This window comes from Cervus elaphus, chromosome 12 (assembly GCF_910594005.1).
Source record: "Cervus elaphus chromosome 12, mCerEla1.1, whole genome shotgun sequence".
NCBI classification, from domain to species: Eukaryota; Metazoa; Chordata; class Mammalia; order Artiodactyla; family Cervidae; genus Cervus; species Cervus elaphus.
Window position 1 is genome coordinate 97,607,257 of NC_057826.1, and position 17,851 is coordinate 97,625,107.

General features: G+C 42.3%; 1 protein-coding gene, 1 non-coding gene and 1 pseudogene across 5 annotated transcripts in view; 2 read left to right on the top strand and 1 right to left on the bottom strand.

Moving 5' to 3' along the window:
• The first annotated feature begins 11,058 nt into the window (after positions 1-11,058).
• LOC122705875 lies at positions 11,059-14,818 on the top strand (annotated as a pseudogene).
• Positions 13,985-14,121, top strand: LOC122706034. Its single transcript, XR_006344289.1, has one exon. It is a non-coding gene; the product is annotated as a small nucleolar RNA SNORA13 (small nucleolar RNA).
• A 1,324-nt stretch (positions 14,819-16,142) lies between the features above and the next one.
• EPB41L4A (erythrocyte membrane protein band 4.1 like 4A) overlaps positions 16,143-17,851 on the bottom strand; it is a 267,439-nt gene continuing 265,730 nt past the window's right edge. For all 4 annotated transcript variants that reach the window (XM_043920178.1, XM_043920176.1, XM_043920177.1 and 1 more), the window contains one exon: positions 16,143-16,784. In XM_043920178.1, the coding sequence (XP_043776113.1) occupies positions 16,656-16,784 (129 nt within the window). In that variant the 3' untranslated portion in view covers positions 16,143-16,655. The remainder of the gene's footprint in view (positions 16,785-17,851) is intronic.

The following is a 17,851-nucleotide window of genomic DNA, read 5'->3' on the forward strand; positions in this document are numbered from 1 at the left end:
CAGGCTGAACTGGTTGCCCAACCATATAATACAATCTGCTCAGGTGATTTCTTTAGGATGTGGAAGTACTTGGCACCTACTGTGTTTATCTTGCCATTGGGGTTTTGACCATATCTCTGAGACAACAGGAATAAAAGTCACATTTAAAATTCTGATACTGTCTCTGCTGACTAAAGACATTAAAAAGAAAAAATAACAGATATTAGGATTATTGGGATAAATTAATATTGCTCAATCTTTTAAAGATGCCTTTTCTTAGCTTAAGAAAATACGCATTAAGAAAATAACCATAAACTCTCAGAATTGAAAGGAATGTTTTTTTAAGGTCATACCATATGGCATGCAGGATGTTAGTTTCTTGACCAGGGATCAAACCCGTGCCCCCTACATTGGGAATGTGGAGTCTCAACCATTGGACCACCTCGGAAGGGATTTTTAAATGCATTTAACTGTCTACCAGTTGCTAAGATGTTTCTAAGTTCTTATCCATCCATGCTTGAACAGCCTCATGATGAAGAAATCACCATCTCTTCAACAGTTTGTTCCCACCTGGGCTTGCTTTCAACCATTCGAAAGTCATTATATGAAACTCAAAACTGCCTCTCCAGGGTTTCCACCCTTGATTTTAATTTGATCCCTTGGGATCACTCAGAACACGTCTAATCCCCCTCTCACGGGGCGGACTTTCAAACACGTGGAGCCAGCATCACTCCATCTTCTGAGGCTGCACCTTCTAGCCCCCAGTTCCTTCAGCCACGTCCTTTATAACACAGCCTCTGCTGTTCCGGTTACCTGGCTGGTCTTCTTCCCCAACAGTCCCAAGCCTGCCTATGACCCACCTGAGGGACAGCACCTAGAACTGAAGACAGGATGGTGCAGCCTAGGGAAGAGGGAACATCTCTGCTTTGCCATAGCACTTTTTGATTAATAAAACCTAAGTTTACATTTACACTGCTGATTGCCATGGTACAAATGGATTTATATTATATTCACTGCCAGCAAATTCCCTTTTGTCTTTTCTAGGCATACTAAAGCTAAGTTATGACTTATTCCATATACATGCTGTTGATTTTAGGGCATAAGTAGTGGACTTTACATATATTCTCTTCAAAATCATTCTTTTAACACTCAGCAAGTTCAACAAGCCTAAGATTTTAGGATTCTGTCTGACTATTTAATTTATCCTCTTTAACTTCATATCATCTCAAATTTTATAAGGGTGCCTTCAACATCTTCATACAGACCAACAATAAAAAAGATTAAAGGAAAAGGCCAAGGGCATTCCTAGAAACATCCCTCCATTGGACATCAACCTATTAAACAACATCCCCTTGGTGGCTATTAAATTACTTATCAATGTACACAATGACAGAGGAACATAATAAGGGACTTAGCTGTGTCTTGTTTAAATTCAGGTTGCTAGGTTCTTCACCCCAGCTCTCGAGGTCTGGATGCCTTACTAAAAAAAGAAATTTCACTGTGATGGGTGTTAAACTCTTCTCATAAGCAAGTGATGCAGCTTTTAAGGACTCACACCAATCACTTATTAGTACATTATGGAATTGTAACCATGCTAGTTATTATAGACCAGAGTTTACTGAAATTACTTCTTACCTTTTTTAAAGTTTGAAGGATCAGAACCCTCAAACTCTTCCTATCATTCAGCTCCTCCTGGGCTCGCCATGATGTTTCATAGATTCCTAACTGAGGGTCTGTGTGATCAATTTCAAGCTGAGCCTCAGTACTCAGGGATTTAATTTATTCAGCTGTGAGGCTTCAAATCTCTAATCGAGCAGCTCAGAATTCTCTTTCAGTGGCTAAAACAAACATTAACATTAATACAACTAAAGCCACTCATTAGAAACCCAGGTTTGGGGGTCTGTGCTGTTGGAACTGTCCTGTGCCTCTCAGGAGCACCTGTCTCATGGAGGACCTTCCAATGCTGTCTGCTACACCAAAGAAAGACTCTAGCACCACCAAAGAGGAAAGTTACTAATCTGGAAACAGATGTTCCTAAGGATACCCTTGTAAATGTATGGATATGAAACACATGCCACATATATTTAGTTATAAAAATAAAAAATCCTATTTTTATCTAGCAACTATTTATTTCCAGAAAGTGACTAAGCACTGCAACCAAGTCATACCTGACTTAAAAAAATTAAGACAGACTGAGCTGTCTAACCGACAAAAGAAGTATCTATTAATAATTCAACTCCAATTGCTATGTATATTTCCTGGCAGTCTGAAGCCTGACTAAAAGCACCAGCTTTATCTTCCTTGTTGGCTTAGGACATACATTTCTGTGGCACAGGGAATTTTACCACTGAAAGGTGTTTCATTTGTGTCCAGACTGGAATACATAAGATGGTCTTTTGAACTACTCAAAGTAGCATGTTAAAACAGGTTTTTCTATGCAACGTGACCAGATATTTTTTAAAAACATCGAAGTATCACCTCCGAAAAACTTGTATAAAAACCCAGGTTTTAAAAAACACCTGGAGAAGAGGGTGATTCTACTCCAATGAGGATATTTGATTGCTAATTTCATGCCAGTTAAAGTGTAACAACTGAGAATGCGTGTGTAAAGCACAGAGAAGCTTCTGTGCTTGGCTTGTACTGCCACCTGGCGGTCTACTGCCTGTACTAATGTCAGGCTTGCTTAAGGAATTTCTTGAAGTAGCATTCATTTACCAGTCTCTCTGCAGTATCATGAGACTTCCCAGGTGGTGCTAGTCCTAAAGAATCCACCTGCCGATGCAGGAGATGCAAGAGTCACAGGTTCGATCATGGTGTGGGGACATCCCCTGGAGTAGGAAATACCAACCCACTCCAATATTCTTGCCTGCAAAATTCCATGGGCAGGGGAGGCTGGGTGGACTACAGGCTATGGGGCCACGAAGAATTGGACTGTTCTGAGCGGCGGAATACTACTACTTGCAGCATCACTCTTATTGACAAACAAAATATTTCTGTAAGCTCTCTAAAATGGTGATGCAGAAGAGATTTCACATAAAGGCTCTGGTAACCAAGTTAAGATGAACCACATCTTATTCAAACACATCATTTGAACACAGTAAGCAAAATGATCAGTAAATTAAAAATAAAAAATCTGCCAGGAAAAAAAGTTAGGCCCAATCACACCCTAAAATAAGAACAAAGTGAAAGAGACAAAGCTTCTCTAAACATAGACATACCTAGCTTTTAGTCAAAAAAATGAATATAAGAAAATAAAACTGGAAATTTAGTTTACATTTATACAAATGAATAGGGTTACAAAAATATTTTTCAAAAAAACTCCTTAAGGTATTAACACTTCTCGATATGTTTCAGAATTCATGCTTCTCTTTTGTGAAACATCTCTTCCTGGTTTTGGCCCTACTGGGTTATCAGCATTTATATGGATTAATATGAATACTTTATTAAGTATTATATCTGTTAAAGTACATCTATTATAAGAAATTTGGCCCATAGATACAAGGAATTTTCCCTTTAATATTTAAGATGTGTGTGCATGCTTAGTTGCTCAGTCGTGTCTGACTCTTTGCGACCCTTTGGACTGTAGCCCGCTAGGCTCCTTAGTCAATGGGATTCTGCAGGCAAAAATACTGGAGTGCGTTTTCGTGCCCTCCTCCAGGGGATCTGCCCAACCAAGGGATCAAACTCATATCCCTTACGTCTCCTGCACTGGCAGGCGGGTTCTTTATCCACTGATCCATTGGGGAAGTCCTTAATTATGTAAGATAAAGAGCTTTAAATTTTGCCAAACCAAAATTATCTTCTTACTCCTTCCATTTACTTTTAAAATAAAGATTACTATTTTGAAAGGTAACACTCTCTCCTGGTCAGAAAGTGAGGGACGTCTATACGCCACTACTCGCCGCAATCAGGTTCCTCCAGAAGCAGCCATATGCTAAGCTCAGGAAGTCCTCTCTTCAGCCAAACAAATATATTCACTTAGCCTTTCTATTATTTGTTTTTTTCCCATTTAATTCTTTAAACTATACAGGACTTATTTTGATTTATATCAGGTAATATTCTTTTTACTTCCCAAATGACAAATCACTCCTGTCGGTGACACGCGTGGGTTAAGGCTCTCCCATCTCTGCCGATTTGTGACGTCTGCTTTAGGATAGATTAAAATTTAACATACAGAATGAATGTTTATGAGTGCCTGTGCCAAACCCTTAATTATCTTATGAAGTTGAGAATGTTGTAATATTTAATATCGGAATATATATTAATATTTAGAATTAGATAAGGAGTTAGCCCTCCATCATTACTCTTCTTTTTCTAAATTTTTCTGGCTATTCTCATCAGTTTCTTGCTCTAAATGACCTTCAGAATAATTTTGTGAAGTTGCCAAAAAATTTAGCCAAGTTACTTTAATAAAGAGACTCTGTGAGAATTGCTCTAAATTATAAATTATTTTGGGAAGAGTTATTACCTTTACAGATAGGTTGTTAGTAGAAAAAGCAGGATTAGTGATAAGCCTTCTGACACGCTTAAGCTGGATGGCTTTTCAAGGATCAAATTGATGAAGAAATGCAAACTCTTCTGTGCCTGCAATGTGGCAGGAGATATGCAGAGAAGTCCCCTAGTTCCAAAAATTAAAAATGCTGGATAAAATATTTTAAAATATCTTTCTAAATGCACGGCTGAGTTGGCTGAAAAATAAGGGAAGACCTCAGAGGCCACACATAAAAGATAGCATGAATCCAAAGTAACTTCTGGAGCTGGTATGTGCCTGGGACATCTACCGACCTATCCCTGGTGGCTTACAGCTTACTCTTCACAGGATCAGTTGGAAGTTAGGAGACAGGACATAAGGTCTGAGCAAGCGGGAAACAGAACTACCCACCCATATAGTAAGTGAATGGGACAGGGTGTAGGGAGTGAATCACCCTACAGAGAGAAATAGTGGAGACAGTTATCCCACTTTTTATTAAGAAGGATAAACGGGGGAAACGTTTCCCAAGAAGATGACCAGCACCAGCTCTCCCTGGTGCAGGGGAGCGCGCAGCCGATGCTGTGTGCAGTGGGTGGGACGGTCTGACAGGGCCTCCCGGGCAGCAGTGGCTTAGTCGCTAAGTCACGTCCGACTCCTATGACCCTGTGGACTGGGGCCTGTCAGGCTCCTCTGTCCATGGGAGTTCCCAGGCAAGAATACCAGAGTGGGTTGCCATTTCCTACTCCAAGGGATCTTCCCAACCCAGGTCTCCTGCATTGTAGGTGGATTCTTTACCAACGGAGCCAGCAGGGAAGCCCAGATAAAAGTACCCCAAATGCCCAGCAACACCACACATAAATCTTTTCTAGAGGAACACACCCAAAAGATTACCACAGCTTAGTTTCCAAAGAACATATGCTTACAGTTTAAAAAAAAAACACAACCTATAAGAAAATATATAACATATGACAGTGAGTTGAAACAGACAACTTTAATTTCTGACCTTGAGAATATCAAATGAGTGTATTTATATTTAAATATAAATCTCACATATATTTTTGAGAAATAAAATGGGGTACATAAAAAAGGAACAAAAGATATCATAAGTAACCTAGATCTCTGAAAAAGAACCAAAGAGAAATGCTAGAAAAATAATTTCTAATAATTGACATCAGAAACAGTCTCAGGATCTGGCTCAAAACGCCAGTGTAAGAGGCTCCTCACCTCAACCTCCCAGAGACACTGAATCAACAGCTGGACACAAGACAATTTCCTCTGAAGAAAATCCAGAAAATACCAGACTCCTATTCACTGGGCAAATGAGAAAAAACCCACACCAAACCAAGTAGAAGCTAAGAAACAATCTTGCCATAATCCCAGCCCTGGTGCAGCAACCCTAAACAGGAGGGAACTCACACCTTCCAGCTTCTCCCTAAGGAGTAAAGGATTGAGACTTCCAATCTGCTGCTCCAACTTTTAAGACCTCCACCTGAGAGATGAGTACCCAAAACATCTAGTTTTGAAAACCAGTGGGACTTGCATCCCTGAGCCCCACAAGGCCACAGGGCTCTAAAAGTCCCTAAAGGGCTCACTTGGATTTAGCACGGCTAACCCTCCAGGCCCAGCACAGAAGCAGCAGGCTGAAACCTGCCCAGTCTTTCTGAAAAGAGGCCTATTTGCATAGTTTGGTAACAATGATCTGAGGGGTAACTTCTAATTTAACAGATATCCAAGGGCTGACTTCATTTTTACCCCCCTTCCCCTACAATTACTGTTTTTGACATCATATCTCACAACTTTTTGGTTGTGTATCCCTTAACTATTCATTGTGGATTAGATGATTTTACTACTTGTATTTTAATCTCCCTATGAGTTTTTCACATAGTTGGTTAACTATGTTTATGGTATATTTGCCTTTACCTATTTTTCCTATTGCAACAATTGTGTTTCTAGTTTTGGACTTTGGTTTTTCCCTTAGAGAAACCCCTTCATCATTTCTTGTAAAGCTGGTTTGGTGGTGCTGAATTCTGTAAGCTTCTGCTTATCCTTGGAATTTTTCATGTCTCCATCAAATGTGAACGTAAGCTTTGCTGGGTAGAGTACTCTTGGTTGAAGGTTTTCCCCTTTCATCACATAAAAATATATTGTAGCACTCCCTTCTGGCCTGCAGAGTCTCTGCTGAAGTCATCTAGAGCTTTAGGTGAGTTCCCTTGTATGTAACTTGTTGCTTTTCCCTTGCTGCTTTTAATATCTTCTCTTTATCGTTACTTTTTGCCATTTTAATTAAAAATGTGTCCTGGTGTAATCATCCTTCATTTGATTTTGTTTGGGACTCTCTATGCTTCCTGGATCAACAAATTTCAAAATGCGGTGGAATGGAGGTGGAATGAATACATTCCTCAGAAGGATGACTTAACAAAACTGACTAAAGAAGATAAAACTTGAATGGTTCAATCATTAAAGAAACTATTCTTTAGTTTCTTTTTTATTTTTACAAATATTTTATAAATAAATAATTTATCTTAATTATTAAAGAAATAATTCAAACATTAAAGATTTAGTAGTTTGAAATCTTCCTACAAAGAAAATTCTAGATGCAGATAATTCTTAAAGTGAGGTTTATTTTTTACTTAAAAAAATGCAGACTTTATATTAAATTCTTCAGAGAAGACAAAAAGAGGAAAAAGTCTCCAAGTAATTTTATAAAGCCAGTACTGTATAGGCATATTCCACAGAACATTTTCCTGATTAATGGTTTCCCAATAAATTAACTCTTGTATTTAATAGTCCAGCATCATACAACACATATATCATACAAAACAACAAAAGAGTGAAGTCAGAGAAAAAAATAAATATCGTGTATTAACGCATATAGATGGAAGCTAGAACAATGGTACTGATAAACCTCTCTGCAGGGCGGAACAGAGAGCAGACTTGTGGACACAGCAGGGGAGGGAGAGGGTGGGACGAACAGAGAGTGGCGCTGAGACATAAACATCACCATAGACAAAACGGAGGGCCCGTGGGAAGGCCGAATCACAACAGCGAAACACAGGTGCTCAATCCTGTGCTCTGTGACAACCTAGAGGGTGGGACGGGGGCAGGGGGGTGCTATGATGGAGATTCGAGAGGGAGGGGTCACATGTGTGCTCATGGCTGGTTCATGTGGAATGGCAGAAACCAACATTTACAACATTGTAAAGCCATTACCCTCCAGTTAAAAATAAATCCTAAAAACTGAAAAAACTTCAACTATTTATACAGAAATATTATATTTAGGACCCAAAACACATTTTTACCAATAACAACAAAGGTATGGGGAATGCCCTGAGTAGCATCACAAACACAACTGCAAAAATGTTCCCAGCTTCATCTTTCAGCAAATCACAAGGCATACTGAATTTTAATGAAAGGGATACTCCATACAGATGCCATTGGTGATGGAAGAAGCACTAAAGTACCGTACCACTCTCACTGTGAGTCATTTTCTGCCACATTTCTACAGTGCCTTTCATATTTCCTATTGCCTTTTTCCTCCCTAGTTTTGTATTCTGAGAACCAAAAAAGCTGAGGAAATGTTAAAGATTAACGGAGAAAGAAGCAAACCAAGCAGAAAAGCAGTAACAATAAAAGAGATTATGTTACTGCTGACAAAGCAACTATTTGTTCATAACTATATAGGCTGGTGATCAGGAAGGAATATTATGGATGCTACAGCCTACTGTTACAGTTTTTTATTTAATAGAGGTTTCTTTAATATATTTTAGTTACATTTTTAAAACTAGTTTGGGTTAAGAACTAACTCATTATAATTTTACCATTAAAAACAAAGGGAAATAGGCTCCCAGTAAATGTTTTTGCATAGAATATCTGTAATTTGTTCAGAGACAAGTTACTAATATTAAGTAGATATCTAGGAGCTTCCCAGGTAGAGTAATGGTAAAGAATCCACCAGCCAATGCAAGAGTCAAGGGTTCGATTCCCAGCCTGGGAAAACCCCCTGGAGTAGGAAAGGGCAATCTGCCCCAGCAGTCTTGCCTGGGAAATTCCATGGACAAAGGAGCCTGGCGGGCTACAGCCCGTGGGACTGCGAAGAGTCGGACATGACTGAGCGACTGAGCCCAACAAGAAGAAGAAGTAACTATGTGTATGAGCGAGTGAGGTCGCTCAGTCATGTCCGACTCTTTGCGACCCCATGGACAGTAGCCTACCAGGCTCCTCAGTGGGTTGCCATTTCCTCCTCCAGGAGATCTTCCCGACCTAGGGATCGAACCCGGGTCTCCCGCACTGCAGGCAGACGCTTTACCATCTGAGCCACCAGGGAAGCCCCAAACAATCTGTACAATTCTAACCAAAACTATCAAAGAGGGGCTTTCCTGGTCGTCCAGTGGTCAAGAATCTGCCTTACATTGCAGGAAACACCAGTTCAACCCCTGGTCTGGGAAGGTCCCACATGACACAGAGCAACTAAATCCCCGTGCCACGACTACTGAAGCCTGTAAACCCGGAGCCAGGAGAAGCCACCACAGCAAGGAGCCCGAGCACCGCAGATACAGGTAGCCCCTGCTTGTCGCTACTGGAGAAAAGCCCACGCACATCAGCGAAGACCCAGCACAGCCAAAAATAAATATGCAGATATCTAAATACACAGACAAATGAAAAAACTACCAAAGACAGTATGAGAAAGGTAAACACAATCCCCTTTTGTCCATAAACATAAATGCAGTAATTCTAAACAGAACAGTTTTTGAAATGACAAGTTTGGTTTCTCCCAGAAATGTAAGGCTGGTTCAACACTAGCAAATGTATTCACACAATTCACCTCATTAACACATTATAAGAAAAAACCATGTGTTCCTCTCAATAGAGGCAGAAAAAAACATTGAATAAAATTCAACATCCGCTCATGATATATTAAAAAAAACTATTAGCAAACTAAAAATAAGACACTTCTCTAACCCAATAAATGATAAAATGCATAAAATGTCATACATGTCGTACATACATGCTGAAACTTTACGAGCATTCCTTTAAAGCTGTGAACAAGACAAGGACGTCTATTATCATTCTAGTCAACAATATCCTTCATGTCCCAGTCTGGGCATGAACACACACACACACACACACACACACACACACACACACACACACAGTGTAAGCAGAAAGGAAAAACACTTCCATAGATAATATGATTGTTTAAAGAGAAAATCCAAGAAAATCACAAATGATTTTAAATTTAGTATTCAAATAATTTAATATCTATTGGATTTTCTATCAGATCCCTAGCTCCCAACATAAAGAAAATGTCAATCCTATATGGATTAAGCACTTCACAATGAAATGTGCATAGCTTATCTGCAACATTTTGCTGTGTTCCTGATGCGAAAATTGAAGCAGGACAAGGAGCAGGGGAAGAAAAACAGACCACTTCTCACTCTCCACCCTTACAGGGTTTATTAGTTTTCTCTTGCCACCATAACAAATTAATACAAATCTAGCAGCTTCAAACAACACAAATTTATTATCACAGCTCTGTAGGTAAGAAGTCTGGCATGAGCTTCAGTGGACTAAAATCAAGGCATCAGCACGGCTATGTTCTTTTCTGGAGACTCCAGAGGAGAATCTGCTTTCATGCACACTCAGGTGGTCGGCAGATTCAGTCCATACAGTTGTAGACAGGAGGTCCGTGTTTGCTTGCTGGCTGTCAGATGAGGGCCATTCCCAGATTCTAGATGCTGTCCATACTCTTTGGCTTCAAAGATCTTCCTCCTCCATCTTCAAAGCTAGCAATGGAAGGTTGAGTCCTTCTCCTGCCTTCTCTTCGGCCACATTTCTCTGACTTTTTTTCTCTGCATTTTTTATTTCCTCATTGCGGGATACCTCATATTAATCACATCTGCAAAGCCCCCTTTTTACTACATAATGGAACATATTCACGGGTTCTGGGAATTAGGATGTGGACACCTTTGAGGGACCATTATTCTGCCTACCAATCAGAACAAGGAAACTGAGTTTGTTCCACGCTTGCATTAACACTCTAGGTAGCTTGTACATCTTTCCATAATGCCTCCACTCCAACAGCGTAGGAAATATCCCCTATCTTTTTCTCACGTCCTTTCTGCTTGCGATGGCTGAATTATCAAGCTTTCCTTCCTAGGCTATGTGAGGTCAAAGCAGACGGGAAGATGAAGAATTTAGAATTAATTTCCCGACACTAACATTAATCCAGTAATGGAAACAAATGCCTTCTATTCTTGAACCATCCAGGGTTTAGGGATGATTTACAAGGGACTGATGAGAAAGAATGAGGTGGGAACAAAATGTCAAGACAATAAAAGAAAAATAGCAGCATTGTACCCCCCTTCCTTAAGACGTCAACCCAGTAAGTTTCCATACGTGGGATGGCAGTAAACAAGGAGAATATAGCTCATCAGAGTCATTAATTGGGTGTCACTATGTACTGTACAGTGTTAACTGATTCAACAAACCTTGCTTAAATCTTTCATCTATGTGGTACATAGCAAACTCTGGGACATGGTGAAGGACAGGGACGCCTTGCAGGCTGCAGTCCGTGGGGTTGCAGAGTTGGACACGACTGAACAACCACGATGTGGTACCTGGGCTTCCCAGGTGGTGCAGCGGTGGAGTCTGCCTGCAGTGCAGGAGACACGAGAGATGTGGGTTCAGTCCCTGAGTCAGGAAGAGCCCCTTGAGGAGGAAATGGCAACCCACTCCAGAATTCTTGCCTGGACAAATTCATAGACAGAGGAGCCTGGTGGGCTCCTCTGGTGGGCCCATGGGGTCACAAAGAGTCGGACATGACTGAGCAACGGAGCAGGCATACATGCGCGCATGTGGTCCACAGGCAAAGGTATTATCCATAAAATAGAACCCTGGGCTTAGAGAGGTGGTCACTTACCCAAAAGCACAAAAGTCAAAGAAAGAAAGAAAGTCAAGTCGCTTAGCTGTGTCCGACTCTTTGCAACCCCCACGGACTGTAGCCTGCCAGGCTCCTCCATCCATGCGATTTTCCAGGCAAGAATACTGGAGTGGGTTCCCATTTCTTCCTCCAGGGGAATCTTCCTGACCCAGGGATTCAACCTGGGTCTCCCGCACAGCAGGAAGACTCTTTACCGTCTGCCCATCAGAGAAGCCAAAAGTCAAAGAGCTGGACAGAAACCTGGGTCGGCTGGCTCCTCCAGCCCAAAGAAATATCCTCTCACTGACTTTCCCTAGCAGGAAGGCAAGGTTGAAATATGCCATAATCCCCAAACTGTACCCTTCAGAGTCTTCAAATAACACTCTTTGAGGAGACCTTCTCTTTCTCCAACCTCTCTCTCCCCAGACTTCCTAATGAAGGTCTTAGATTTATTTACCTTTTTATGGTCACTACACGTTTACTTCTGCATGGTCCCTGCCCCTGTTGTCCCAATGGTGATGTTATCATTCAGGCTAGTCCGTGTGGGATGACCACCGGACTACAGGCATTAAATTATCCTTTTCTTTTCTCCTTCCTTCCTTTCCTTCTTCTCTTCCCTCTTTCTCTGTTATTTTTTTTTTCCTGTCCTCACTTCTCTCTTTCCTCTTTTCCTTTCATTCCTTCCTTCCCTCCCTCCTTCCTGTTTTCTCTCCCTCCCTCCCCCTCTCTTTCTTCCTGCAATAAGCTTCAAAGAAACAAAGAAAGGTGCTGGGCTGTAGTCTCTGGCGCTTCTCTGCTAGGACTTGAGGTGCGAGGAAACCACATAGTCCAAATCACTACAGTCTCCATCCCTCCGGAAGTTACGGCTGTCAGCAAGAAACCAGTGAACCGCCTCCACTTTCCTTCAGTGCTAAAAATCAATTTTAAATTTCAGCATAAAATCCCAACCCCTTACCACAGGTACAAAGCCCTATATGGTTTGTTCCCGCCTGTCTCTTCCGCCGCATCTGATGCCAGCCTGCGCTCCTCCGACGACTCCAGCCTCGCTGACCAGGGCCTGCTTCTAAGCACCAGAAAAGTGACTCGTCTGAATTGAAATGTACTAGAAATATATACCCTGGATTTCGAAGCCTTCGTCGGAACAAAAGAATGCAATGTATATCATTAATAATTGTATAGTAACTGCATGTTTAAATGATCATACTTAGCACCGGTTGCAACTCTGAATTTAACTTGTTCCTTTTAACGTGCATTTCTAAAATTTAAGACGACATTCGTGGTTCGCACTCGATTCCCGCCGGACTGCGCGGCTCTATCACATTTTCGCCTCCTTTGTTTCCGTCTTGGCACTTACACTGAGGAACTTACTTACGGGATGCACGTTACCTGTTTCGTGTCTTTCTCACAGAAACAGAATGTGAGACAGGAACTCTGTCTCATTCACACCTGGCTCTCAGGCATTTAGAACAGAGCATGTAGCACAGTATATATTCAATAAATATTTCTGGAATTAACGACCTTACTCTTCCTCAGCTGGAGACGGTGAGCTGTCTCTCCTCCCTCAGAACACGAGGCCTCCGGTCCTCTGGACTACAGCCGCAGCTCAGCGCAGACCGTGTGCTCTTGACACCGGGAGGAGGGGTGGCTGAGTATCCACACTGGAAGAAAAACCTCCCCTCCCGCAGAAGGAACTGCTCGCCGGACTCCTCCGGCGCGCGGGCTGAGAAGCCGCGCCCCTCACAACTCTGCCGGTGCCGCCCCGCCCCTCTGCCCATCACTGGGCAATTCGCCCTCCGGCCACACGGCGGCGTCTCGCGAGGGCGCGGGTGTCGATGGTGCAGTCTGCCCTCCCCGCACGCTTCTAGCAGTGGGTCCTTCCAGTCGTAGAAAAGCATTGTGGGAAGGCGGCGCAGCCTTTCTGGCCTCGGCTCTCGGAGGCGACGGTCGTTTGCTGGAGCTTCGCGTGACTCGGGTCGTCCCGCAGCCAGGCCTCTGAGGGCCGGGGCGCCGGGCAGGACCATGCGGCTTCCCCGAGTCTTGGGAGGCTGCTGCCGAGACCGGACCGGGCAAGATGCTCCCGGGACCTGAACGCGTAGAGGGCAGCGGCCTGCTTTGGCCTCCGCCACGTTGTTGAGACCTCAGGAGGCTCCAAGCGGCCCCGAGTCTGCTTTTCCATGCTAGGAGACGGGGCGATGGGGGTGGGGGCTTTTGAGTTTATCGACTGTGTGTCAGGGAGTTTCTAATGCGGGGATTTTGTGCGTGTGAAAGGGAAAGGCTTCACCGTGTACAGCACGTATGCCGACCATGTCGTGGTGTGAAATCAGGTCCACGCGAGAGTGCCATTTCAGGTGTAGATCTTGATAACTATGTCATGGTGCAGAATTTGGCGGAAATGAGTATCACCATCCTTGCAGGTGAGTTTTCATGTTCTTACAGAAAGGATCAGTTGCCTCGAGATTTTAATGTTTTAGTCATCTAATAGAGTAATTAAGCGTTCCTTACCCAGTTAGATTCTGAGTCGGAGACGAAAATGTAGAACTGGGCTTAGTTGCCCTCAGAACAGTGAAGGGTTAGCACCTCGGCGCCACGCAGCATTCCTTACGCGGTTTTCTTACCGCCTTTGTGTTGCCCATTCACTTTTGGAAACTAGTGGATGTGGTGTCAAAAAAGGCGTAAACCAAACACTTGCGCAGCTTATTTTCCTACCCTTGTATTTGATATCTTCGGTGTAGGAGCTGCGTAAGTAACATATACTCATATTATTTACACATGTGGTTTTGATTCTGCCAAGTTAAGTGTACCTTTCTTTTAACCGGCTTTAATTTTTGTTCAGGTGAAAGATGGACGCTGGAAGCATAGACTGCCAACCGAATACTTAACTATTTGGAAGTGCAAAGATGACCTAAGGTAGGGTGATAGTTTTGAATTATTGATAGTTGTTGTCATAACAGCAGTTAACAGTAACGTGAATTTTATCTTTCTAGATCAGGGGTCCTTCTCTGGTGGGTATTAGTTTAAAATTGTTAATTGTTCATTAATATTAGTACTGCTGTAAACAGATTGTTAAGTGCAAATGGGATACCCTCATGCCATTTATCATGAAATCTTTACATGATTTTATGTGTAGCAGCTAAAATTTTAAAGACCACTTGGCCAGATCTCAAGCATGTTTTATGTTGATGTATGAAGTCCAGAAGTGCATGACTTAATGCAGGAAAGAAGTATGTACTGAGTTTATAAGTCTTGAAGTAAATGTTCACTTGTCAAATGGAGTGCCTTATTTTTTCTTTTAGGCTGTCCTTGGTGAGGAATTTGACAACTTGATCTTCAGGAGCTGCTTAGAGTATTTAAAATTTCCAGGATTGCTTTTAAAAAATAGTGCTTTTGGACAGCCCATAAATGTACATATAAAGCAGTGGGACTGTAAATAAAATAATGTTCTTCTTGGAGGTATGTGTGTTATGATTTAACTGCTAGAACATAACATTCTTTCACTGAAAGATAAAAGGGGGCAGATCACGTAAGGCTCTGTTGAAAGCATGAGAAAGCCATGATGGAAATGTACGTCTGCAAGAAAAGCAGTGCTGTGGGCCAACTGGAGGCTACTACTGTATGCCATACTCTGTCTATGCCAGAGATGACCACCTTGGATAAGGGCGGTGGTAAAGTTAGGGAAGAGGGATCGTTGAAACTTACAGCAGACAGGAGTTAGTAATGAAGGATGTGTCTGTAATGATTGCTAGGTGTGTAGTCTTGTACATTCACAGATGAGCTGGAGGAGTAGCTTTTTGAGCTAGTCTATTTGAATCGCCTTAGAAATCTTAAGTGACTCCTTGGTACTACACTGGTCTGTAGTCTGAAAGAAAGTGAAAGTCGCTCACTCTTGTCCAACTCTGTGACCTGTGGCCTATACAGTTCATGAAATTCTCCAGATCAGAATATTGGAGTGAGTAGCCTTTCCTTTCTCCAGCAGATCTTCCCAACCCAGGAATCAAACTCGGGTCCCGCATTGTAGGCAGATGCTTTTACTGTCTGAGCCACCAGAGAAGCCTGTAGTCTAAGCTATATGAATGAAATTTGGCCACAGGAGTAAGTGTGATCCATGAGGGTCTAGATTTAAGAGGCTCAATTGCCGATGTGGTAGAGTAGGGGGAGCTGGAAAGGACAGAATGGCAGGAGCAATGGGAAATGCATTAAAGTAAAAATAATGGAGCACAGCCTGAAAGTTAAGCTTGGGATTTGGTGACATGAAGGTAATGTCTGAGGTCTGCTTTAGTGGAACAGTGGGGAAGAATCCGTATTTGAGATGGCACATTAGGAGATGAGTTGAGCACACTGGCTACCAAGAATCCTTTCCAGAATCATGAAATGGGAGAGAACAAAGTGGTAGCTGAAAAGGGTCTGGTGGTGAGATTTGGCTGTCTTTGGATGGTAGTCTAGCTGACAGGCAGAGGTTGAATCTGTTGAATACATGAGGCAGAAGGGATGGGAAGGCTGAAGGAGCCGGGCTCCAGACCATAGGTAGAGTGACAGGAGAAAAGGAAGGACATGGGTTGATGGCAGCCACGACGAGGTTTGTCCTTTGTGTCGGGGGGAGATGAAAGATCCTGTAGGAGTATGTCTTCCCTGTAGACTGCGTTCATCTGCCAAGAGGAAAGGTCTGAAATAGTGCTTTGGAAGAGTTAGCCAGGCAGACCTTTCAGGTTGAAGGTCATGAGTGTATAAGCTGAGGTGAAGTAAAATCCTCACATAACAAGACAAGGACACCAGAAATTAAAAGCAGCACTTTTTTTTAACATTTGCAAATTACCAGTGAAACTTAATGCCACAAAATACAGTATTACAAAGAACATTAACGTGAATAAAAATATCTGCAGTGTGAAAGTGATCCCTCAGTCATGCATTTGTGCACAGGCAGAGATCTACCCAGACTAGGGAAGAATCTTCATCCCCCTTAGTGTACTGCTGCATAGCTACCTGGCCACAGTCCACGATTCCAGAACTTTGATCTGAAGCCTCTGGTCTTGGTTGTGGCAGACAAGATACTTGGGAGTTTCCAGGAAGGTAAACGGCATCAAATGAAAAAGGCTTTATAAGACTACCATCTTTCCAGTTACCAAATAAAAAGGCCCTTAGGCACAAATATACTGTAATTAAACCTTAATGATTTTCTTCTGAAGAAACACTTCTGCAGGTCCAAGATATTTCAATAATTATAATTCACAGTTTAAAAGTAAAGGTGGCACACATACCCTTCCCACCCCCATCCCAAGCCCTTCACTGGGATTAAGTCTCTATCTTGAGGCGTGAAGCTTGGATAGTTTTTATTGTTTTTGCTGTGTGTTTTCCAGCCATATTGCTTGTAGATGTCTGAGATTTTTCTTCAATCAGGCTATCTTTAGACCCGTTTCTTCTCTGGAAAACAATATTTGAAAAAAAAATAAGATTCAGAGAAGAAACTACAGCCAAGTAAATTTTATTAACACATTAGAAATAACTAAGGCATCAAGTTATATTTAGGAAAAGTGTGATACCAGGCTGTACAAGTATTCCCTTTATTTAAATAATTATGTAAACAATACGTGTTTAAATCTTAAAAAGTTAACATGTGCATAAAAAATTTTGTTTATGAAAATTAGGCATAAATCTCAATCCATTCCCCCAATTAAGTGTCATTTCCACTGAGAGGCTCTCAGGCCTCTTTTCCAAGGAGGGGCAGAGAGATGAAGAGAGAGGGGAGTTCCGGATAATTTTTAATCTTCCCTGATTATATTTTCAGTAGTACTGAAGAAACCCCTCCAACACAATGCCCTGGGTGTCCTCATCACTGAGGGCTCCCTGGTGGCTGGGGTGGAGTCCCTGAAAGGGGGGGCCCTCACAGAGAGGTGGGAGTGAGGACCCGGGCCCTGAGCGCCACACCCAGGGCTGCAGCTCAAGGCTGGCGTGCACCTCCCACAGCCGTGGTGGAGGCCCTGGGAAACAGAGGTGCAGCCACAGCGCCCCCGCCTAACAAGCCTGTCTGCTCGCGCCTTCTCCGCAGATGGCCTAACCTGTCAGTAGATCCGGGCTAAACAAGCATATTTACTTCCCCCAAAGTATCTCCCCACACATAATGAGCTACACTCCAGAATTCTATTATTTTGGGATTCCTTTGGACTGAAGCCACCCTCTAAGAAGTTGTCTTTTATCTGTTATGGGACTGGCTTCATTTTACTCAAAGAAGCACTGATTGTACAATTTTGCAAATGTTCCATCAAATCAAGCTAATTTTGGAGTCAAACATCTGTTTGGGATAGAAGATTTTTAGATAACCAGAGAGGTAGGAGGAGGACACCAGACCATGAGACTCAGGGCAGGGGAATATGGAGTTAAGATAGAAGAATCACTACCGTTTTTGTTAAGCGTTGAACCTATCTATTCTGTCTGTAAACCTTAAGAGAAATGAATCAAAGTCCCAAATCCATCCCACTTTAACCAGCCTT